The sequence below is a fragment of the Choristoneura fumiferana genome, chromosome Z (assembly GCF_025370935.1).
Source record: "Choristoneura fumiferana chromosome Z, NRCan_CFum_1, whole genome shotgun sequence".
NCBI lineage: Eukaryota > Metazoa > Arthropoda > Insecta > Lepidoptera > Tortricidae > Choristoneura > Choristoneura fumiferana.
The window spans coordinates 26577055-26602812 of record NC_133472.1 but is presented as its reverse complement, the minus strand read 5'-3'; the positions used below and the strand labels follow the sequence as shown (position 1 = coordinate 26602812).

Sequence of the window (25758 nt, the reverse complement as noted above, 5' to 3'; positions counted from 1 at the left end):
TCACTTATACCGGCTACTTTTGATGAACTTATGAATTAATTAGATATAGTGAAATTTCATTACCGTTGTGCGCTCTATGTGTAACAAATAACGAATTCATGAAGACTTACGTCGTAACGTAAAAGAGCAAGGCAAAATGAACGCGATGTGTTCCAAATTTAAGCATTTGTACCTATGTAACGGCTTTATCATATAAAGAAATAATTACGTGAATACTTCGTGAATATCATAAGGAAACACTAATGGATTAAACAATTTGGTGCTCTATGATTCTTGCACTTTTACCCAACTGCGGCAGGTTCATAAAAAAGTAAAAGAACTCATTAGGTACTTGCTATTATACCTTTGGTAAAACTTAGCTAATTAGAAATTGAGGTGATTGCCTAGTTCGAAGACCATACAGTATAATTTTCACCGAGGTTACGTAAAGGCTGAGTCATTTACCCAAAATATATTAAGCGTTTGAATTGAATAGGTCGCCGTTGTGTTGCGGCTGTTTGGCAGCGAGCGGTTTGTGCCATCGGTCGGGCTGCCAGCGTGGTGAGGCAAGCCCGTCATGCTCAGTCGGCGACGCGTGACGTCGGCATCCGGTTAGGGCCCTCGGAAGTCCTAACGACCGCCCTACCCTCCCTGTATTCCCGGACGCACGGACAAGTGCACGATACCTTTGTTTTGCTGTCATAGTTACCTACGCTATCACGTTTGAGAAATAAAAAATGCATTCATAATATTGACTACCAAATCAATTATTAAGTAGGTAAGTAACTAACTAAGTTTAGATTCAAAATGATTTGAAGATTAAAGTAGGTTGGAATTAAAATATTCGACAATAACAATATTCATGAACGACTTTAACTCGGTGCGGGTGATATTTATTGTTAACCTACTAATAGCTGGTACCAGCCCGCGGCTTCGCTCCCGGTGTAGTTTTTTTTTTAATTTTCTAAATCTTTTTTTATAAGAACCTTCTTCTGACAATAGCAAACAACAAAAAAAGAATTAGCAAAATCGGTCCAGCCGTTCACGCGTGATGCCGTGACCAAGGGAAATAGGAATTCATTGTTATATATTAAATAAAAAAATATAAAAAGATTTATGGCCCACATATTTTGTTTATTGTATTATTGCAAGGACCATCTCATTAATATTTTAGGATCTATTAATTTCACAGTAAGCTTATGTTTGTATAAATTACACTGCACCAAGACTGCACCTTACGAGTGTCTAAGAGTAGGTATACCTACTAAGTACGAGTATAATACTTGTTAGATACCTAAATCTCCATCTTCCATCTGATGACGAAGATTTGTATACTTAACGTTTTTTTAGCAACCGCGTCGACAAGAAAAAAACCGACCAAGTAAGAGTTGGACTCGCGCACCAAGGGTTCCGTTCAAATATGTTAGCAGAGCCCGCCTCTTCTAAGCAAAATATACGCAAGGTCATATTAGGCGGTTAATAATCATAGACAAATAAACCCAAAAACATATTTTTCAGACCTTTCTTATTGGTTGTGCTAAATATATGTACTTATATAAGTTATACTTATTCCCAACAAGTTTCTATGATAGCTAAAAGTACCCCATAGGTGATTGATGAAAATAATTTTGCACTTCATAATATTTATATGGAAAACATGTTATTTTCTATGCTTACTATCCAGATCAGTGATTTCACAGACTTTGTTTTAAAATACTATTTCAAAATGTTGTTCGCTTGAACTTACTAGTAACTGCATTTTTATAGATTTCAATTTGATACTTCTACCACAGAATAAGTAATAGTACAAGTACTTTCTACTCTTCCCTGAGTAAAATTGTCTGGGAAAGGCAGACGCATAGCAAATAAAAATACGCTTGGACAGTTTGATGTAACCTATAACGGATTTGGACTTTTAAGGTACGGAACGCCAAAACCACACAATGTATTTTGATAATACTTGACATGGAATAATAACATAGAATGGTAATTATGTAAGGTACTTTTGTTAGTCTACTTCTATATAAAAAGCCAGTGTCACCACAATGACGGACCGACATTGGTGGCGCTGCAAATATGTAGGTCGGAGCCTACTCTAGGTGAGATTCTATTCACATATGTTACGCGTAGGAGGGTGATTATTTGACAGTGCAATCATACATACCTATGTAACATAATAATCGTAGCTGTAAACCTATCGAAAGGCTACCTACCTTCTATATAGATACATAGCTACATCTACCGCATAGCGCATTGGTTTTTACTGTAATGCTGTAATTTTCAAGTGACAAATAAATATGTAAATCTACCATTGCAAGAATAAGCCATGATAGGTACGGTCAATCGCTAAAATGTATGTATATATAATACTTTTAAACGTGCAATTCTTGTATGTATATTTATATATATCCAGATCAGTGATATGATTAATCAGAATCTCGGAAACGGCTCCTACGATTTCGATGAAATTTGGTATATGGGGGGGTTTTCAAGGATGATAAATTGATCTAGCTTGGTCTTATCTCTGGGAAAACGCTTATTGAAGAGTTTTATCCCGAGCAAAGCTCGATCGCCCAGGTTCTGTGTATTAATCTACGGACCACTCCAAAATATATAATTACCACGATCTTATCACGCATAAGAGCGCGGTACATATTTTTAAAGAGTTGCGCAAGCACATATCTTTACTTTCGACTGATGTACAGATGGTAATACATATCTAAACATGACTGAAACAGTACCTTATGTACGAGCGAGAATAGGTAGGTGCCCACATTTTTTTAAAATTCTCACCAATGTCTGTGTATGTCTGTCTGGGTGTATGCTCCAGACAAACCAAAGCTTGTACAACACAACAATTGTGTGTGAGTTCCTCTATTCATCACGTTTTCAAGGACTAGAATTGAATGGATCTAACTATTAGGTTTAAAATACAATAGCCATTCTTTATGTACCTATGCACCGGGTGGTGGGCCATGGGTGCCTTGTTTTTCGACGACAACAGAATTATGATTGTTGTAAAGGCGTTCTTTGACATTAGGGACAGTTTTTACACGGAACTATATTAAAAATGTTATGTATGTAGGTATACACCTAGTTACTAACACGCGACAAATATTCAAGATTAAATTTTAATCGACTATTACTCTTTAACTATGAAGCTGACCAATTCATGATAGATTTAGTTTTAAATAAACGAATTTAAAAAGAAGACAACCATATCAGTAATACGATTATAAGGATATATACTATACTACTATTATGGTTTTTTTTTTAGATTTATTTACTTACATAGTTTGCAGAGGGGCGAGATACTTTTGCATCTAGCAAATAAATTAGCACTTGCTTGATAATGCTTCATATATTTATTACAAATAAGTAAGTCCCTAAATCGAAAAATAATCTCAGTAAACCTATATATTATATGTAAAAATCATCTCCACTTTACGTGGTGAGGTACATACATACGTAACTAAATAAAATACCACTTTGCCCCCGTGGTTAACATATACTACCCAAATAAAATTACAGCTTCCTAGCACTAACAGTCTCTAAGCTGAGCTGCGAACATCAGACGGACGGACATAGTGAATCTATAAGCGCTATAGTATAAGAGCTTGTAGGACTACGGAACCCTAATAAATACAAAAGATTATTAAACACAAATAAGCATTTATGAATATCAATATATTCACTTCCCTAAAATGAGGAATATAAGTGGATATCGAAACTATAAAGGATACTAGGGGGCTACTAAGAAATTCGAAAATCTAAATTCGTATCGTACTGCGCCTCTCACTCTCGTATTAAATAATATAAGCGTCAGCGGGACGGCAAGATACGAAGTTCGAATTTTACTCTTCGTAGTATATGGTCAGTTTTTGGTATTTTTGATTTTAAAACTTATTAAAAAGTTGGCCAACTACACTTTTATCCAAAAATATTCATCAGTTAATAATGTATCTTAAAAATATTGACTACAATACAGATCCCTGTCAGGTAGCTGTCTACGAGCTGCCGATATGCGCAAGAGTTGTGTGCCTACAACCCAACACATGCAGGGCACGTACGCGTTTCGTGTTGGCTGCGGGTCCTCTACGTGCGTTGAGGACGACAGGGTAACACGGACTCAGCGAGTTATTTACGTTCAAGATTTTAGCGTATGATAATACACGAGTACGAGTATATACATACTTATGAAGTAAAAGATTGCTTCTACGCACTCACTTAGCTGTCGCAAATTTTTTGATGTAAATAGATGTGATTACCTAGGTCAATAAGATGACAACAACCAACCTAACTCGTTACTGCTGCTGTCACCAACGAAGTGATAAATTACGAATTGATATCGATTAAAGGCTGACCAGAATTTTTTTTCACGCCATATTGCGGAAAACCAATAGAAATAATTTCTTGCACTGGTAACAATAAATTCAAATGTCATCAATCTACTGCTGCCAATGTTTAACGTTGTTTACGTGCGGTATTTTAAAGTGTTATTTTGTGTTTTTGTGCGCTAAAATGCCGAAGATTATCCATAGCCTTGGAAGGAAAATAATTCACAATATATAAAAGTATTTTTCATAGAAAAAGTCCGAGGGATTAGAAAATATTTCTTTAAATAACATCACTGACACCGTTGTCAATATGACTGGTGATATCGTCTATTAAGTGTAAAGAATGTTGCAATATAAAACGTAGAAGTGCTGCCCTCGATAGTTACGTTTCGGATACATTAGTATTCTCATTCACTCGATCAATCATTTTTAATCGTACAATGTACGAGTGCAATAAAACAAACGTAAATTTTTATAGTACTTAAACTCGATAGGCCTGGTATAGGTACCATATTCTAGTGAAAATGTGACTGCGTTGCTTTACGCCGAAGCCGTAACGCCAAATTATCATCAGTAACTTCAGTTCAGATCAAGGTGCACGGTATTCCAACACAAAAGGATGACTACAAGCTGTATACTTAATAATTTATATATAATTGAATGGGTCCGCGGTTTCCCCTTCTTCCCCTAGTTTCTGGATCCGGTATCGTATTCGCATTTGTAATAAGTCATGGGTATTAAATGACGGAACTTAACCAATGCGTAGGCATAAATTAGGCTTTATTGGCGCCTGTTGATTACTTGGCTCATTCTAGCATACTACCTGGAACTGCATGGTTTATTATATCAATACCATGTTCAAGGTGTGTTTAAATTATTCCGAAATATTTCAGCAGGATTTTCTAGTTCTGGTTGTCAAATGTTTCCATAGGCACATTGATTGATGTCCAGTGTATACCGTGTGAAAGCTAGCTGCAGGTACAATACAAATTCAAATTCCAAATCAAAAATTCCGTTGTCAAATTTTATGAGCGTGTGTAGCCAAAGTAATCCAATAACATTATAATTAAATACCTACCTACCACAAATGTGACTTATTACCTCTACTAACGAGTAATCATAACCGGGGTGTTATCTCCTAGGTACTTAGCAGCGCGAGTCCTTCGAACTACCCGCACGATCGATCACAAATACTACCGGCATAGGTATCTCGAAAGTTTAGAAGTAATTGGAAGATATCTATATATATAAAAGAAGAAACTGACTGACTGACTGACTGACTGACTTATAGATCAACGCACAGCCCAATCCGCTGGGCCTAGAAACTTGAAATTTGGAATATATTATGTTCCTTAATAGGTGTAGACGCGCACTAAGAAAGGATTTTTCGAAATTCCCACGGAATAGGGAATAAATGGGATTTATATTTTCAATTCGAGTTGGCCCTATTTCAGTAAATATAATTATTAGAAACTGCACATTTGGCATGCAAGTAGGTAATATACTAACAGCTAAAGACAGTTTTCAGGTTTTATCAAAATTCCCACGGGATAGGGAATAAATGTGATTTATATTTTCGCTTTAAAGTGGCCCTAACTCCGTTATTATAAATATTAGAGACTCCAAATTCGGCATGCAAGTAGGTAATAGGTACTAACAGCTAAAAACAGTTTTCAGGGTTTTTCGAAATTCCGGGATAAAACGAATAAAGAGGATTTTATTTGAATCAGAAAACGCACAAGCTAAACTAATAAAACTAAGGACTGGAGATTTGGCAAACTGATGTAAATCTGGTTACAATACAATAATTTAGCAGTGGCATCCTGGCCAGGATCGCCCCCGTAGAAGGGAACTCCTCAAAAGTTGATGGCACACACAAAAGACTAAGACTGTTAAATTTCAATAACAATGGGTTTATATGAATACACCACCTGAGGCTGCAGCCAGGGTCGTCTGCTGATGACGGAACTCCTCAAGGGTGATAGCACAGATACGAAATTTTACAATATATAAGTGAATTCAATTTCGGGCCCGATTTCCAAAATTCATTCAATAATAGAAAGCTACAATGTGTCTCTCATCGACAATTAAGAATATTCAAATAGATCATAACAGTTATTCATATCCCGCGGGAACTTTACAATTTCTAGGGATATAATCCTATATCGTGTATAAAGTCGCGGGCAAAAGTCTTCTAAAATTCCACCCCCGAATCAGCGAAACAGGGTGTCAAAGTTGGTTATGATTAATTACGTATGTAGGTTGATTTTTGTCTATAGCAACGTCTGTCTGTATTTGTATTTCCATGCAATCCTCCGAAAAATCATCCAAAACACGAAAAAATTATGGTAGAAAGTAAATGCGCGAGCGAAGCCGCGGGCAAAAGCTAGTAAATACATATATATGTGTGTGTGCGTGTATTATCATGTGTAGACATTTGTGGTAGGTAGGTATTGTGTGTGTATATATATATATATATATATGTGTATATATATGTGAGTGTGTGTGTGTGTGTGTACCATACATATTAGAATAATAAATTGTATAACAAACAGTTACACGTCCAAGTGGTGGCAACTAACTGGTGGGAGCTGTTTACAACTTACTAAACAACTATATCACACATAAAAAAGGTCAATTCCAAAACTTGCTCATTATATTTGTCACGATACATGCCATGTTCTAGGACGGTAATGTCTGCAATAAAGTTGTACTATCGTCAAGCGTGACGAATCTGCGTGTGGTTTCATAGACCCATTAAGTACGTACTTACAACAAAAAGAAGGTAAAAAATATGTTCACCGACTCTCTTTGTGGTCGCTCAAGGAGTTCACACGAGACTAGCGGTGCATTTACTGATTTGCTTTTAATATAACATCTTCGTAGTGAGTATTTGAACCGCTCTGTGACTTACAATGTAGTCGACTGCGTGTTGTTTAACCATACGTGTTGGTTAGGTAACCTTAATGGTGTGCTAAAGTTCCTTAAATTACTTCGCATGAACTGAATTATAACAATTAATATACACATGTTGCATTGAAGTTATTAGTATGCACACAGTATACCTACTAATAACTTCACCAACTTCATATTTAACTACCACACTCAAAGAAGAAAAATAAGATTTAATAATATCATCACATGATATCGACGTTATTAGAATAAGCAAAAAAAATGTTAATCTGTAACTCAAAAAAGGAACCGGCCACAAAAACCTTGAAAATAATTTTCTAGGTACCTACTAGCTTGAAGTCGGTGCCTCAGAACGAGCCAGCAGGAGTGGAACAATAACGTCTACCTCACTATTATGTTCAATCACTCCTGCTGGGTCGTGCTGAGGCGCAGACTTCAAGCTAGTAGGTAATCTAGGTTAGTACCTAGAAAAATATTTTCAAGGTTTTTGTGGTCGGTTCCATTTTTTATAAAAAAAAAACGGTTTTACTTTTATGTTAAAATGTCTTTTGGTCTCACTTCTTAGTGATTCGTGGCCAAAGTACGTCTCACAACGATTCCATTAAGCCCAAAAACGGCTTAGTTGCGTTGTTTTATAACAGAGTTCCGTTGCCTACCTTCCGGCTTCAGCATCAGATCAGTTCGAAAGATTCATCAACTTAAAGCTTCTTCTTAGTCGCTTAACTAGGTATATTAATTATGATCAATTATAGACGCGCGAGCATTACTTAGCTTTGACGAGTTCCATTGTCCATCTACGGTCTTCTTCATCAGGTTCAGTTCACCAAATGGTAGTTTCAGAATGTAAATGCTTATCTTAATGCTAAAAATGCCAAATTCGCCATAGGTGTGCCTATAAAATTTGAGAGATGCTTTCGATTTCCCTAAGATCCCATCATCAGATCTTGACTTGGTGACAATGGGATCATCTGTAAAGAGTAGGTACTCTTTCGAATAAAAAAATAATTTTGAAATTCGGTCCACAACTGACTGATTAATCGGTGAGCACACGTAAAAAAAATACAAATAGTGGAACTCCTTTTTTGAAGTCGGTTAAAAAGCAAATGGCTTTGAAATCATTTTATATTCTTCTGATAACAAGGGGATTACTGTGTTCTATCCTATCGTTCGAATGTAGAGTTAGGTAGTGAAAACGTAAAAAACAAATTAAACTTGAAACAGATATATCTAACGAAGCATGTTAAATAGTTAAGGACACAAACATGTTTATTTTTACATATCAAAGTAGCAAAACGCGTTAGCAGTTGGCAAAGTAAAGTAGGTAGGTATATGGTAAAGTAGCGAACCATGTCTTTTTGAATGGGAAAAAATAACAGGTGCGCCTGACTCATCCAGCCCGGATCCTGATATTTAAATGTAGCGCGGATCGGCGGAGCGGAACGCCTTGGCGGCAATGGAAACAAGCGAAGATAAGGTGTGGTGTGGTACTCAGGGGGCTACTACGAAATTCGAAAATCGAAGTTCGTATCGTACCGTCCTTCTCATTCTCAGCGAGACGACAAGATACTAAGATACGAAGTTCGAATTTTGCACTTCGTAGTATAGGGCCTGAGGTAGTTACTGTAAGTAATATCAATTTACTCTTTATTTCAGGACGGACTAAAGCTTTGTTCACGTTTAGTCGAAATACTCGTGGGTAGAATTTCAAAAAGTAGGTATAGGTAGTCGAACAAACTGAACCACCTGCCTTTTTACAGGGAACTTCACGTTGATTTTTTGGCAGATGTTTGAATTACCAACAAGACATTTGCTGCGAAAAGATTTCACCCTAGTTTACGATTTAAATTTCTTCGACTGTACATAGACATGTAGGTACAATCACCAGCACCAATATCAGAAACAACTCTATTTCTATATATCTATAAATATCTGATACACCTGCTCTATTTTTAGTGCCGGAGGACATTTCAGACATTTAGATATTTTTGCAGGCTCCGCCCTGTGGCAGATATTAATTTAACACTACGTACTTACCTTGTACCTATGTATATACTACCTACTCAATAGGTACTTTGAACCATTGAACCAATAGAACTGAATCTTTACCGAATCTGGAGCGCTTTACATTAGTATTGCCTGCCACGGAAAATCATCATGACCTTACCTACTGTGAGAACGTTCTATGTTAGGTCGGGAAGCAAATGGTTCGACTGTACCCAGTAGCATAGAGCTAGATACATAATAATAATAATAATGCTACACTAGGCACATAATATATCTTTGAAGAATGAATTAACCAAAGTTGCGGTTATGGTACTTTAGTTTTAAATTTAGATGTTATTCCGTATTGTTCGACATTTCACCGGTGTAATGTGGGTTTTCACAGAGGCGGAATATCGCTAGATGGCGTTAGTATTGTGAGGTCCGTTTGACATTTGACGTTGCTTGCGATTGGCTCGTTTAGTTATTTGACCAATCACGAGCAAACGTCAAACAGACTTCACGATACTAACGCCATCTAGCGATATGTCACCTCCGTGAAAACCCTCTTTTCATGCTTGAATCACCGATTAGCACTATCGGGGCATATTTTACTCCTTTTTTACGACAAATGTCTAAAATTCTAAAGAATTAGACGAGTAAATTATCCACTACGCTATAAATAAGTTTAACGTCGCGACGTTCATTAAGTGTTAGCTAGCTGCAGTTAATTAGAGCTGAGTAAAGACCCTGATCGTACAGAAAATAAGTCATTGTGTTGTTGTAGGAACATAACGGCATTTGACATTTAATTGATAATTGTCGAGTAGGTATTTGTGAAACCGTGCTAAGACATAAACAATGGCGAACGGTCCCGTTCCTAAGTGGGCGTGTGATCGAAAATGAGATCATTTGCATTCAATCGCGTCCATACCAAGCGCACAAGCTGGATCATGCATCAAACAAAATTTCGGATCCGTACCTCACTCAGCAGCCTCCTTGGGTAAATATATGCCGTGAGGTTGGTGAGAACGTGGATTTCCGTGCGTGAGTGACTCTTAATTAATTTAATATGTGATCAAAACGTTTTTACAAAATACTTTGATACAAGATTTTGCTTAAATATTTTAAAATCCAACGTGTTCACGTCAGTGAAATAAGAGCGGCAGTTGGTAATATATTGATTCAAATGTATTTAATTATCTCCTCACTGAACTCGTCGATACTTTAAGTGGCAAGGCACTTTACCTTATATAACCATCAATGCTTTAATTTGACGTAGGTATTATTTGGCGTTGCTTTTCCATCCTTATGTCTACACTACAGTCTCCTTCGTCATGGTAGTTCATGTTCGGTGACATAGCACTATGTCTGACAGACGTGCTATCGCTTTATCATTATCAGCTAACAACTACATCTGAAGTGCCACCACTCCCTAATTTTATCAAGAACTCGGTAACAGGCAGGTTACCCGGGATCGTAGTCCTCAAAGATTTAATCTTATTAACTCAATCGCATTCCGATATTTCCGCTGCAAAGAATAATATTCAAAAGTTACCCATTGCTGCATTTTATTTAAATATCGCCATAATTGTGTCAATAAATTCATGAACAGCAGAACCTGAAAATTTAATCGCCTAGCGGTTGTTGTTGTTTTTTAGAAAAATATGACGCTGTCCATCGGAGGACAATTTTGCCTGTGTTTAGTAGGTTTTGCCGTTGTACGATAAAAAAAAACTAGAAAACGAAATATGAGACGTACGTAATGGTGGATGAACGATGACAGCGCGAATTCAAACTGAAAGTCCTTCGCCTAACGGTTATTTACCTCACTAATAATAATACAATGTTATACCTATCTAAGGTATAGATAAAATGAGAAAAGTTTTTCCATGTCACAGTATTTATGGCATTGACATGATTTATTTTACCTTGGCCTGTGTAATAACTTTTTTCACTACAAAAGAGCCCTAAGTTCATGGTATGGTTTATGTCAATCCAATGTATAGAAAGGCGCCATTAAGCCCTTAATTAATTGAATTAATTGATTAAATTAATTAATGATGTGAAAACCTAGAACCTATTGCAAAATAATTAATCTGTTCAGTAAATCGATTAATTTATTAATTGAATAGATCAAAATATTTTATTATTTACAATACTTGATTTAATTCCAAAGACAGTTCATTCAATTATAAAAGCAGTCACTATTAATTAATTTTAAGGTAAATAAATAATAATCGCTTATTCAATCGAGTATTAATCGATTTTTAAAATGTCAACTTTTCCATCATCTCTACGCTAGTCTACCTACTACAGATTATACAAGAGTTTTATTCAAGAAATAACGTCAGATTTTGACGAAGATTTTTCAAATTAAATGTTGAAATCAAGTGAATTTTGGTGAAAAAAGTGATTAGACGTCTAGTTAAAAAACACGAATTATAGATAAATTTGTTATTGATTCGATCCAGTGGGTGTTTATACAAGAATATAATGTGTATCACCTATTGGGCAGAGTAGTAAAAATATGGGCTTCATTAGTTTCATTATATTATATTTTTGACATAAAATTCCTTTGTTTTATAGATGCATTTACCAATTTAATTAAATATCTACCAAAACCTGTGAAATAAGTTATCTATAATGGTCGAATTCAATTCTGGCACTCGCCGGCCTCAGCCGCGGTACGCTCGCTTCGCTCGTTCGGCTCGTGCTTGTTTTGGTCGCAGTTGAACCTAACACGCTCCTCCTCGCTGCGCTCGTCGTCGCACCTAACTTTCCGATTGATTGAATAACGGCGTAGAATCAACGCGGACGGAGAGTAGATTTAGAAAAAAACTTGAATTTAGAGAAACATCGCAATAAATAAATGTCAGTGTTATTTTAGTTGCGCTATCCCCCATTGTAAAGCGTGTAGAAGACAAGCCTGGAAGCGACCGCACACACGCACACGTGCCATAAACAGTGTCCGACTAAAACCAGTATACACCATTGAAACCGAAACCGTGACCTAATTTCGGTTTGTGTGTTAGTTTCAACCGAAATCGAAACTTTATTCGAGGGCTATTTTATACCATTGCATATTTTTTAAACTTGCTTTCTTTCAGCTTTTGGAAATATCTATTATCGGTTATCGGAAAGTCCACGAACTCAGTTTCGGGTCGGTTCTAGTTTAAACCGAAATTAAACTGAAACTTCAATTGCCGAATTGGCTTGCCATGGTATTATGCTGAGCGGGGACCTATTTAGCGTCATGTATGTCTTTATCTGTTCTATGTTTGTTTTATGGCGTTAAATAAATGTATTTTCTTTCTTTCTTTAATACCAAATCTCCCCGAATTCGAAACCGATACCGAATGTTCAGTCAGACACTGGCTATCAATCGAGCATGTTAATGTGATTGATTAATTAACTTGCTCATGCATAAATGCATGACAGGAACTAATTTAGACTGAAAAGAAAACCAATAATAGCTCGTAATCGTTTTACCCACAAACGCGTCCGATTACATTCCGTTTTATTTATGGGAACCAAAAATATCGAACGGTTGGATTGACATGATTTTATTTTATCATGGAACCTTTCCAGGATGTTGTAATCATTGAAAATTAAAAAAACCGTCCAAGAGCGTGTCGGACACGCCCGAAATAGGGTTCCGTAGTCATTTAGCTATGCTGCATGTGTAGTTTATATATTTGTATGCCTTATGGCCAACATTGTGATACAAAAATGTTTATAACATCTGTAAACCTTACCTATGTCAGCAAATAAACGATTGATTGATTGATTTATACCAGCGGGCAGCTATTTACTCTTAAATACTAATAATTCTCAAGTAAACTTAGTTATAGTTATCCTTGTAAGTTTTATATACTTACAAAAGGATGGTAGTAACTACCATCCTGAATTTTTTCAAATTTTTTCACCCACCGGTTTAGATTTTAGAGGGGAGGGACGCTCGATTTTAATGAAAATTCGCACTTTAATGTTGAATATTTTGCAAATATATCACTGAATCGAAAAATCGTTTTAGCAAACCCCTAATGGTATTAAAAGACCTATACAGCGATACCACACACTATAAGGTTGGATGAGAAAAAAAACACCCCACTTTACGTCTAAGTGAGGTACTCTAAAAAAAAATTTTTAGAATTTTTTATTGTACCATTTTGTCAGCAAAGTTTACATATATATTCGTGCAAAATTACAGCTTGATAGTCCCTGAGCAAAGCCGCGGATGGACAGACGGACTGAGGCATGGCGAAACTATAAGGGTTCCATTTTTGCCATTTTGGCTACGGAACCCTAAAAACGGTCAGTGCATGTCGGACTCCCACATAAAGGGTTTCTTACAACTGAAAAAAAAACGAGTTTTTTGGTAGTAGAGTGTTTTTGTAGTTCTTTGTTTTTTCTTTTATTTCATAAAGTATGTTTTGTTGTTATGGTGATCATTGTATAGTGTGTACTTATTAAAAGTACGATCCAAAAAATTCAGTCGAGATAGGTGGATGGATAAGATAGATACCTAGAAAGCGGAGAGTTAGGTAACGTTGGTGCCCTCTGGTTAGCCTAAAAATTGTATAAACCTCATACTTAGTATCTTAATTGCTGTATCTTTAGATGCCATTGTGAAATCTCAAGCCGCATTGAGTACACAAGTTATGTTTATAAAACAACCATGTTTAATTCATTTTGAAAGTGCAAACAACCACAACAATAGCTGAAATAAAATAGAAGCTAAGCTAGCTAAATTTAGTTCACTACGTAAGTATGCAAATGATGATTTTGTTTTCTGACTGACGCTGACGTAAGATTCTGCCGAATCGCACAACGCAGTTGCATTTTCTGTTAGCAAGTGCTCACCACACCTCACGGTAAAAAATACAAAAGAAACTATCAGGTAATACTCGCTGTAACTAAACAGTTTACGCAATAACCCGGTGAAGTGAGATGCGAAGGACGTTCTATCTTTCTACTTAAGCTTATCCTTACAGAAATCATTTTGTAATACCTACTTATTCTGTTAGTCAACTTACGCATCAATAGAAATATGATAAGCTAAAGAAGTGAGGGGAGGGCCTCGCGAAATTATGAAATTCTAACGAAAGCGAATGACAAAGTGACCGACAAACAGGAAGTGATGCGTTAGCACAGTGTAAAAAAGTTTAATTAGAGCTTAGAATAACACATATTCTATGAAGTGTAAAAAGAAGGAGATCCATCTCTGCGTATGCAAAAGTGTCCGTCGAAAAGTGAAAAGGCGCGGCGCACAGTTGCGAGGGAGTAAATTTCAAAGGAAACAATAATTATAAACACTATATTATACCTAGGCAATTGAAGAAAAATATGAGATGTAAAATTATGGCAAGTCCTACAAGACAGTTCTTCCACTACAAAAAGTTGTGAGATCTCAAGTGAAAACCAAACTATAATCTGAATTATAAGTACTTAGGTAGTTTGTGGAAGCATTTGCTCAACAACTTTAGCATAAATTGTTAAGTATATTCAACTAACTAAAAAAAATATGGTGACCGTATCAATATTGGATATTTTTATTTCTATTATAATTATAGTGAACTGACAATTCTACGGCATCATGATTATGTTAGGCGAACAGTGTTACATGTTACATGTTTCTACAAGCTAAATAGCTGGAGTTTATCACATTTGTCACTAACGGTTAAGTTGCTCGATCTCCCCCTCAAGAGTGCTGACCTACGTAAGCGATGGTCAGATAGGTCAATCTCCCTGCAAACCGGTTGCTTCAATAACATTTACCTAGCTTCACTTTTAGTGAGCAAACGGTACCATTTGGAAACTTATGATATTGAGTTTCTAGCGCCCGCATTTTTGCTCGCAAAACACTACATTCATAATAAACAATTGTGTGTTCGACAGTTGATTAAAATTTCCAAAAATTAAATCTTTTATTGGTGGTTCAGTTGTATGAAAAACATTAATTTCTCAAATTATTAAAGGTAAATATCAAGAAAATTTATTTAGCTGTTATTAATATAAAACAAAATAAAGGTAACTAAAACTACATATAAACTAAAATTATAAATAAAAAAGTTGCCCAAAATCACTGCCAGGTGGTAAGGTGCCCAGAAGGCTGGCAGCATTACCACGCTGTATAGCAATGCTTAATCTTTGTGCTAAGAAAAAGCTAGCCCTCTGGTCACCCGAAGCCGTAGTCAATTTGGACGACAATGATTTATAAATATTAAAAGCATTCAAACCCCAAGGACCCATGGTTTCTATCCCAAATGGCTCAAAAATTTAGGCACTACTGATGCCTACATATTTGCGCCGTTTGAGGCATTCCGCAGAGTCTGCAGCGGCACCGGCCCTGTTGGCTGTAGATGGAAGGTGGGACGGCGTGAGTGTGTCGACGCAAGTGGCGTCCCAAACCAACGGCCGTCCCATTTTCCATGGCATGAGCGTCATGCTGTCAGGCCTCTTGCCGTCAAATTTTAGACTTAGATCTTGGGGTCTAGGGACTTGGGAATTTCAATGCGTAAATCAAGATTCCGTTATACTCGTAATATCGAGAAAAAAGGCAGACTGTCTTGTTCCAGAGAGAGAAGCACTTATCTATCTACATACCCATTTCACATAAGCAAACACACACAACACATACTCAAGCTTAAGAGTATAGTTTAGGATGTCGGTCAGGGACGGAAAACGTTGGGCCACTGTGGAACGCTGTCATTATTAATAAATAGGTAATACTGATCCGTTTGCTAGCAAATTGTTTGTAAATACTAAACGCACTATAACAACGTCTCATTTAAGTATGCTCAACAATTTAAGTCCTTGGTGGTACCACTAAGTTTATAACTTTCGTGTTCGTATTATTTTATAAAAGCTTTTAATTATACGCGGATCACACGCGTAGCTATTTGTAGTAAATTAATAATAATTACAAAACTTGCAGTTTTTAACAAAAAAGTATTTTTGGATGTTAAAAATAAACACGCTTTACGCTAAACTTATTGTAAATTGACATACCCCTGTTATGTTTTAAAACTTATGTTATGATATGACGAGTTTGGACATTTTTCATATTGATGCACAAGCTCGACCATCAAATTTATTTTGCACTGCAGGAAACTTTCAGTAATGAGTGCTCTGAAATAGTTTTATATTGCATATTATACAAGCTAGGTCTTGCGCGCATGCCCAGTAGTGGTTTAATCTTCTCTCAGATATGCTGCCCTGGTGCGATGCAACGAAATTTGCAATAGGAACCAGAACAAGTGCACTTTGTGCAACTGCATTCATACGCTACGTCTGGACTTGATCGGCGCAAGTTGATGAAGTTGATGTTAAAATTATAAAATAATTGTAGTCAATCTATCTAATTTTCTAACTATTTAATTTTTAAACTATATAATTGTGATAGGTAACGAGGTCATACGTATGTTTATTAAGCGTTCGAAATAGTTTTATTAGCTTGTTACCTACAGAACATTTTTAGATGTAATTACCTAAAATAGATTATGCACGAGTTACGTTCAACCAAATGCCAAGATGCAGCTGAGATTGTTACTTACAGATATATTTCCGCCTCGTGAACCTGTTGTTTTGAATAACAACACGTAATGCAGCTTCAAATTTAATAACATTTAATAACCTGCTAGAAACATCCCAAACTACGCATTAATTGCCTATTTAAGTTTTATACGCATTAATTGGTTGACGGAAAAGCGTAAAAGACGTGAGCAGGCGTCACAATTGATCCTCCTCTGATCATAAATCTGTTTTCTCACATTTACAGCAATGAACCCCAAGGAGATAGACGCCTCAGAAACAATGGTTTTTCGTTATCTCCCTTTCATATCGCGAGAGCGTTAGGAAGCACAATGGTATTGCTGTACCACTTCCGCCGTGGATTTAACATTATACTGTATTCTCAACTTGATGTTGGATTGGAGAGGTGAGTACTAAAAAGTACTCGCTATATACATACAATACATAACTTTAACACTGAATAATTTTATGACCCTCGTCAGACGTTATATTCGGTGAAGGTTTTTTTATACTTGGAAACTCGGATCTTAGATTACATATTATATTGAAATGGGAAAATACTTAAAAGTCGTGGAGAGCGAGGTAAGTAGATATAGTATTCATACAGCCATATGTCTACGTTCAGGTCAAAATTTGTTACGTATCTACGATCCCATACCTAAACAAAAAAATCACACAAATAGGAAAATCTCACAATTTTAATATTTTCCACGACCATTTGTGTTCATTGCATAAAATGTTTTTGGCAGGAACGGAAGCTGTATCTTCAAGACGAAAAACATGGTGAAATTTGGTTGCTTTATAAAAATGAATTATTTATAAACTTCGGCGAAACACATGCTTCGAATTTTGAGTTGAACTCTATTCATTAACAAAATAAGAGCGTTGACAGGCAACTAGAGTTGCCAAAAGCGTGTCAGTGGTTACTTAATTAAATAGATTAAGAGGAACTATGCATGTGTGCAACGCTGTCGCAGAATGATATACATATAATGACGTAATTAAATAACTGGGTATTTGGATGAGGTCAGACGGACGCATTGTTTATTTACTAGGGGAGACGAGGCAAAATGTTATTGTTTTTGTAAAGTATTATGGATTTCGCCTATTATTTAAGCTGTATCTAAAGACAGCCTAAATAATAGGAAGGCTAGTATAGTAGGATTTCTTATTAGAATGTGTAATCTACCACCCTTCTCATTAGTTTATATTTGCGAGTATATCGTTTATATGTTTATATTTTTTTCTTTGCGCATCCAAGGTTCCACGAGTAGTACATCTCTGAACAAGCTGTCCGAATGAGTTCTGTCCTACTTAATTATTTGAGCGCAAAATTAGGTTGGTTGTAACAGGAAAATGAAGGAATTTCACAGAAAAACAGTTTTATCAATATTTTGGTAATTAAGAAATAAAATAAAATAAAAATACATAATAATTAACGTTATCACCAAATTTTACGTTCCTATGTTAATGGACAGTTTAAAATTGCTTCGGTACAAGATTATGTAAAAATAAACTGACTTTAGTGGTTTCTCATTCCTTTATTCTCTACTATTTATTAAAACAACAAATGCAGAGTTTATCTATTACTAAACAACCCGTTTGATAGGATAAATAAAAAAAATTGTGCTCCTCCTTTTAGAAATAATTATAGTAGTATAGAGACCCTTAAAAACGTTTATAACATTTTTTTTACAATTCACGCTTGTAAAGAATTATCATTCGTTTTTGAATTAGCACAATTCGAAGGTTTCCGATATATTCGAGCATACTTTTCGCTTGAAAATCAAGTATCCAATCTATTTTCCAATATATTAGTTCGCTTCCAGTGCACATTCTCTTCTTGTTTAGTGTCAAGAACACAACGCTTATGTACTTATATCGAAATACAAGGGGTCACTTACTTATTTTTACCTGTTAAGTTTTAGATTGCTCTCGATGATTATAACAATCTATAGTCTTATTAGGACAGAGGACTGATTTTTTAACGCAGGTCTCTCGCAAAAACCTACCATTCGAAAGTGGTGATAAATTGTCCTAAAATTTAAATACTAATAATATTGGGGATTTATATATAGTATAGCTCAAAATAATCAAATCAACTAGTGAACATTTGTATTTGAGCTGTAGTTTTGTACCTGTAGGGGTCTTCACAGATTTTGGCTTGTTCAACTTATATTTACGAATTAGCAGTTTCATGAATCGGCTTTCTGGTCGCACTGGGCAAAGGCCAAAGTTTTTAATTAAGCCACGTCATCTTAAGTACCTAGATTATAAGTCAACGGCCGTTATGAAATAGATCCTGACACATTGCAAAACTATGAAGTTTCTGAATTATAAACAATATGATTTTTTTTTTCAATGGTAGTCATAGTTTTGCAATGTGTCAAGATTGAATTTTTAGCGGCGCCGGGCACTTACAGTTCAATGAAATTCGTTAGGTGTACCTACCAAAATAGCGGAGCCTTCAAAAATGTTATGTGTCCGTCTAAATTTACCCAAACCTCCTTTGCATACGAAAATTAAAATTCGGTTGCCAAATAATTTTTATTATTAAAGTGAGTTAAGAAGATGATTTATAAAAAAATAAATTGTTACGTGGCTAATACAGGCTTATATTTCTTCGTAATCCCCATTACATAATATTTTATTTAGTACTAAGAAAGGTACCTAAACTATATATTCTATCACTGACACCTTTATATAGTCTTATTATATTAATGATGGAACACAAATACAAATAGGTATGTATACCTAACTGTCCGGAAGAGAGTTCACTAACAACATTACATTCATTATTTATTAAGCAATATTGAATTGACACAACACACAACGAAACTAGCCACATCTTTAATTGATTGGTAATTACAATTACTCATACCGTTAAAATAAACGCACTTAAAGGTGTCATTCTAGTCATTATCTAAATTTGAATTTTACTACACCTACGACGTTGCGATCAGAAAAAAAGAGTAATAAAACTTGAACGAGGGAAGGTAAGTACACACCTAGCTGTCTTTTGTCAGTTGCTGTCGCAAAAACATGCACTTTCACTTATTGTTGAATACATTTGTGACAACGATTAAAAAAGGGAAAAAAATAAGATACCGTACCTACTTATCGATATAAGTAGGTACTATTCATTGGCTAAATTCATTGGTTTGAAATCAAACCAACGGTCGCCCGCAATGTGGACGTTTACCATATTGAGTAAACTGTAAAAGTGGATAACCTTTTTAGGGTTGCGTAGTCAAAGCTTGTAGTTTCGCCATGTTTGTCCGTCTGTAATTTTTTAGGGTACCTCCCATGGACGTAAAGTGGGGGTATTTTTTTCTCGACTAATCCTATAGTGTGGGGTATCGTTCGATAGGTCAGTTAAACCATTGGGGGGTTACCAAGATAGTTTTTACATTCAGGGATTTGTTTGCGAAATATTCAACTTAATAGTGCAAATTTTCATTAAAATCAAGCCCCGCCCCCTCTAAAATCTAAACTATTCGGTGGAAAAAATTGAAAAAACTCAAAATGGTACTAAGTACATCAAATTTACAAGGAAAATTATAACAGCTAAGATTGCTTCAGAATTATTAGTAGTTTAAGAGTAAAGGTATAAAATATACCTAACCTTGGAAGATTCCGTACACCTAAATCCTTAGAAATTCCGTAATCCTTAGAAAAATATTACTTGATTTTTTCGTAATGGCTACGGAACCCTTTCTTGGGCGTGTCCGACGCGCTCTTGGCCGGTTTTTTGTAACAGTTAAGTAACAATTGATGCACGTATAGCAAATACAGCCGGCAATAATAAATAACAATAGATTAATAAATTCATCATTAATTATTTTTAACAAAAATCTAAACCGACTCCAAAAAATAACAAAAAAATGGAACCGACTACAAAACCCTTGAAAATATTTTTCTAGGTAAGTACCTACTAGCTCGAAGTCGGTGCCTCAGCTCGAGCCAGCAGGAGTGGAACAATAGTCATCTACCTCACCTCCATACTATGGGTTTCAGTCCCTCCTGCTGGGTCGTGCTGAGTCACCGACTTCAAGCTAGTAGGTAAATATAAAAATATTTTCAAGGGTTTTGTAGTCGGTTCCATTTTTGTTATTTTTTTTTAGTTTTTTGGAGTCGGTTTTACTTTTTTGTTAAAAAAATTCTTTATTTCTCACTTTTAGTGATTCATAGCCAAAGTACATCTCACAACGATTCCATTTAGCCCAAACACGGCTTAGTTACGATGTTTTATAACAGAGTTCCGTTGCCTACCTTCTGGCTTCAGCATCATATCAGTTCGAAAGAATCATTAACTTAAAGCTTCTTCTTAGTCGCTTATCTAGGTATATTAATCATGATCGTTTATAGACGAGCGAGCATTACTTAGCTTTGACGAGTTCCATTGGTCATCTACGGTCTTCTTCATTAGGTCCAGTTTACCAAATGATACTTTTTGAATGCAAATGCTTATCTTAATGCTAAATATGCTAAAATTGCCATAGGTGTGCCTATAAAACTTGAGGTTTGCCATCGATTTCCCTAGGATCCCATCATTAGATCTTGACTTGGTGACAAAGCAACCACCTCAGGAGTTTTCTTTCGAATAAAAAAATAATTTTGAAAATCGGTCCACAATTGACTGAGTTATCGGTGAACACACATAAAAAAAATACAAACATTGGAACATAGAACCTCCTCTTTTAAAGTCGGTTAAAAATCAATCATGTAACATGATGGATATAAAAATTAAAATAAACGCTATAATTAAAAATATCGCACTGCACTTTTTTGACCTGATGCTTAACGGCTATGCATAATTAATTGGGTCTGCTTATATCAGTCATTATTCGTTTGTTTTACCTGAGTAGTTGTTAAACCTTCTTGTTGGAAGAAAATAAATCTAGATTTAGTAGTTAAGCTCCGTTTTAACTTGATGGCTCGATTCTATTTGACGCTACTAAACTGAGCTTACCGAGATTCATTTTTCCAACTAGTGGCCATAAATGCCATAATAGACACCTGAGGGTTACCATAACTAGCGTAAAAATACTTGCATGATCGGGGATCGTTCCGGTAGTACTAGTATCTGGTGGTCGCAATTTCAACGCCGGGTCCTGCTTCGGGGTCGAGCCAGGTGATCTGGTGATGTACCGATTAGAAAGCCTCCTCGCAAAATTGCTTTTGAAGTCTTCACATCGCATTATAGACTCAACAGGTCTGCTAAACTCCTCTTCCTGGTTTGCGGGGAAATAATCTTGCTCCTGCATATGCATCGTAGTTTTAATTTTAAAACATATTTACAGTTCAAAGGCACATGATCAAATAAGATTTTATTTCGAAGAAAACGAATGTAACGATCTCACAGCGCACACCCTACACTTAACTCGGCACGACCACCAGCGATTAAGGTGCATTTCATACTGACAGGGCTTGCCGCTTCTCGCTCCCCATTTCCACCACCTTTCAACTGTCATCAACACGCACCTTTCCACCCCACACTAATAAATAAAACTTAATTATACAATTATTACAGTTTAAATATTATGTAAGATCTCCTTAAATTATTTAAGTACCTATAAGTAGTGATAAAAAGGATTATTTCTACCAACTACTTTTTTTGAATACAGAGCCATCTGCTGGTAACACGGTACTCGGAATGACAAAAACGTGCACCTAGTGAGGTACAGTTACCAGCTTAGCTACGTGCGAGTCTATCAAGAAATTGATGTTTGCGTTAATTGTATACTTTGTGTGTAGATGTCGCTAACATCTGTTCGTACAGTTATAAGTTTGTTCTTTAAAAATAGATAGATATTGTACGTAACGTACCTACAGTCAAGTAAATTTAATCTCTTATCAGGGTGAAACCTTTTCATAAACAATTTCGCTGTGATTTCTTTGGCAGATGTATGGGATGTCAACATGACATTAATAGCACGAAGGTTCCACCCTGGTAGTTACCTACGTGATTCAGTTTCCTTGGCTGTACCTACACTCTTCGAAATAATAGGGTAGTTGTCACTAAAAAGTACTAATTCCAAGACGAAACTCTAATTAAAATAAAACTATGTAAGCCTTAAAACCAGGGTTTTTATATTTTTTTGTAACAAATAAAAATACCTAGTTGACAAATAAATGGCATTAACATTTTATAAATTGTAGTCAGGTGAACCACTCGTAACATGCATAGTTTGATTGCCGTCCTTGTCTCATTCATTAAAAAAAAGTTAGGTACCTAACGATAGCTCTCGTGCATCCAAGCTCTGTCACAATATACCTAACAGTTATGTGTATTGTGGCTCTGCTGTTACCTGCGGACGGATCCAGAAAAGGAATACTGCTTTTAGGCACACAAGACGCACCCTTTAATAACAGTCAAACAAGCCCAGTTTAGACCCGCTAATAAAATCGTGCAAGTTACATTAATATAAGTAGGAGAGCCTAATTTTATTTACCTACATTGCGAGGCCGTAAGTGAGCGAGATGAGATTGAATGTTTTGTGGAAGTGTCAATCAAGCTGGCGCGCTTTTCTTAAAGCCGCCTTACACATTCATGCTCGTTACTAGCACGAAAGCATGCTACTATTGAGCAAATGCTACCTACTAGCCTGCTTTCGTGCTATAGGTACTACGGCCATTACAAACGTGCGAACTGAGTTATAAATCGTTTTAAAGGTACCTCTCGCTGGCACTCACAGGCCTTATGGGACAGCTCTAGTGTCACACTACACACAACACTAGGGCAGTCCCATAAGGCCTGTGAGTGCGAGCGAGAGGTACCTTTAAAATTATTTATGACTCAGTTCGCACGTTTGTAATTGCCGTAGTATAGTAACTAGCATGTGTAACAGTAGCTTTACCGCAGATCTAAAGTAGGATTAAAGATGCAGTTTTTAATTGATTTATTGTCTTTGGAAAGTTTTCTACTGTTCATGTTATTGATTTTGACAATTTCGCGTTAAAAGTCAGAATCCTTGTTTTGGTCGAATTGCCACGCCATCAATCAAGACAAGATAAAGCCAAAATGGAAAATTCATTTATAAATTACACCTTCACCAAGAAATAATTGAAAAACCAATCACTAAAAATGGAAAAAAGATTGATTAATTCGGTATCTAAAATGTTCCAGGTTCTAAGATACACCGATATAAGTTAGTGTAAGTTTTTATATTAATTATCACTTTTAATGATTTATAAATTAGTTGTGAATCACCTATCTACTTCTTTGAGTGGATCAATTTCTTGAAAGAGTGTACCTTGAGTGTACCTGCATGCGTATGTTGACGTTATGTTGGTCGCAAAGGGTTATCATATACATATCTACGTATGTATGACGGGATCATCAAGAAGCGCAAATCGGCATATCTCCTCGACATCACGGCCATGTGCTTAGGCATAATAGATTATAACTTTTTACATGTATGTGTACAGTTACACTTCTTCACGTCAGATTTTGTTTCGGCATTCATTTTTTGAATGGTATGAAGCCAACGAAATTATTTAATTACTTATACTTAAATATAGCTACCATAACTTCCCCATGTTTTAGAACGTAGAGTGTGTATTGAATCTGGTTTGCTTCTCTGTATTAGATAGATGTGATACCCAACCCTATTTCAATTAAGTAAGGTCAACTTTTTGGTGCAGAAAAACATTGTATATTAATTAAATAAACCTCATTATATTTTCAGGATTAAAACAAGATGGGTGCTCCTGCTAAATCAATTGTTTGCAATGACTTCAATCTTGTTGAAATAGTCTTCATTTGCATCCTATTCACATTCATTTTGATCCTGTTGACGCAGGCCTGCCGTATTATTTCGTCTGGATTCATTCGCGGTTAAAATGAACAATAAAATCAGCAAAATTAAGAGGCGTAAGTAGCACGGCTGTTATTGAAATATTTTTTTTCCTTATGACATATATTTCCGTATATGAAATAATGTCTCCCTTGGCGAGTCATTGTAAATAAGACTAGTCAACCCCTGTTTTAATTGTCGATTAAGTTTCTATTATCCTCATGGCAGATAATTATGTATAAACACAGACGCGGCGTCACAAGTATCTGTCATATAAAACAACACTACCTAACTTAACAGTGAGTGTTGAAGCAGACGCTTGATGTTGGGGTTGGTTATTTATTATTATTACTCCCCTCAATGGTGGGGTGGGTTGTGGGTGGGTGGCTTGTGCCAATGTGAGTTAGCGGTTGCTTCATCATCATCATTCTCAAACTTTCTAATATTTTATGTGGCAGATGTCTGTGATGACATCTCTGTTCGTTCGAACAATTTTTACAAACATGGCTTGTCACGTAAAATATCAGGAATTTAAATATTTTTATTCAAAGGTTTGCTGAGTTTATGCGGCGGTCGGCACATCTCATCTGCCGCCCCGTCTCGTAAGATAGTGCAGTCTGCAAGAATACGTCTTTATTATAGTGTATGGGTCGGCATCACAATCACCGTGTTAGTTTTTATTGCCTCAAAACTCATAAAGCACTTAAACGCTATTGACGACGGCAGGAGATTTTCTTGTGAAACGCTTAATAAAAGATATTAATACATATGTTTTATTTTTCGCAAGAGTATATTTGATCAGGAATTAAAGAAATGCGCTCAGTAGTAGCACTTTTGGACCGGAACCCGATTAAAAGGAAAGGGATCAGGGAAAGAATCATTCGATAGTTTTGTTTTGATATAGGTACTCCATCATCCGGTAAGTAGGTGTACCTCGACGTACTCCAAAGGAAGCCAATTTATTTTTGCAAGCACACGATATCGAAATACAGTAACTACGCTATAATCACCTGAACGAATGCGCAAAATAGACAGGTTCATAATTATATTACAGCTTGAAAATGTTTAGTGATTATTTATTATATTATCAACCTTCATTCTACCTAATATAAATATTTTATATTATTATTAGCATGGGTGGTTAATCCTACTAATATTATAAATTATAATTATGTAAAAGCGAAAGTTTGGAGTATGTATGTGTGTGTGACACA

General features: G+C 35.9%; 1 protein-coding gene and 1 long non-coding RNA gene across 2 annotated transcripts in view; one reads left to right on the top strand and one right to left on the bottom strand.

The window, feature by feature from the left end:
* LOC141432817 (uncharacterized) overlaps positions 1 to 22313 on the bottom strand; it is a 28207-nt gene extending 5894 nt beyond the window's left edge. Inside the window, exon 1 of the mRNA XM_074094606.1 lies at positions 21800 to 22313. Within this exon, the coding sequence (XP_073950707.1) occupies positions 21800 to 22018 (219 nt within the window). The 5' untranslated portion in view covers positions 22019 to 22313. The remainder of the gene's footprint in view (positions 1 to 21799) is intronic.
* Positions 22314 to 23654: 1341 nt separating this feature from the next.
* Positions 23655 to 25311, top strand: LOC141439222 (uncharacterized). The gene is made up of 3 exons (XR_012452573.1): positions 23655 to 23902; positions 24437 to 24621; positions 25096 to 25311. It is a non-coding gene; the product is annotated as an uncharacterized lncRNA (long non-coding RNA).
* Positions 25312 to 25758: the final 447 nt, after the last annotated feature.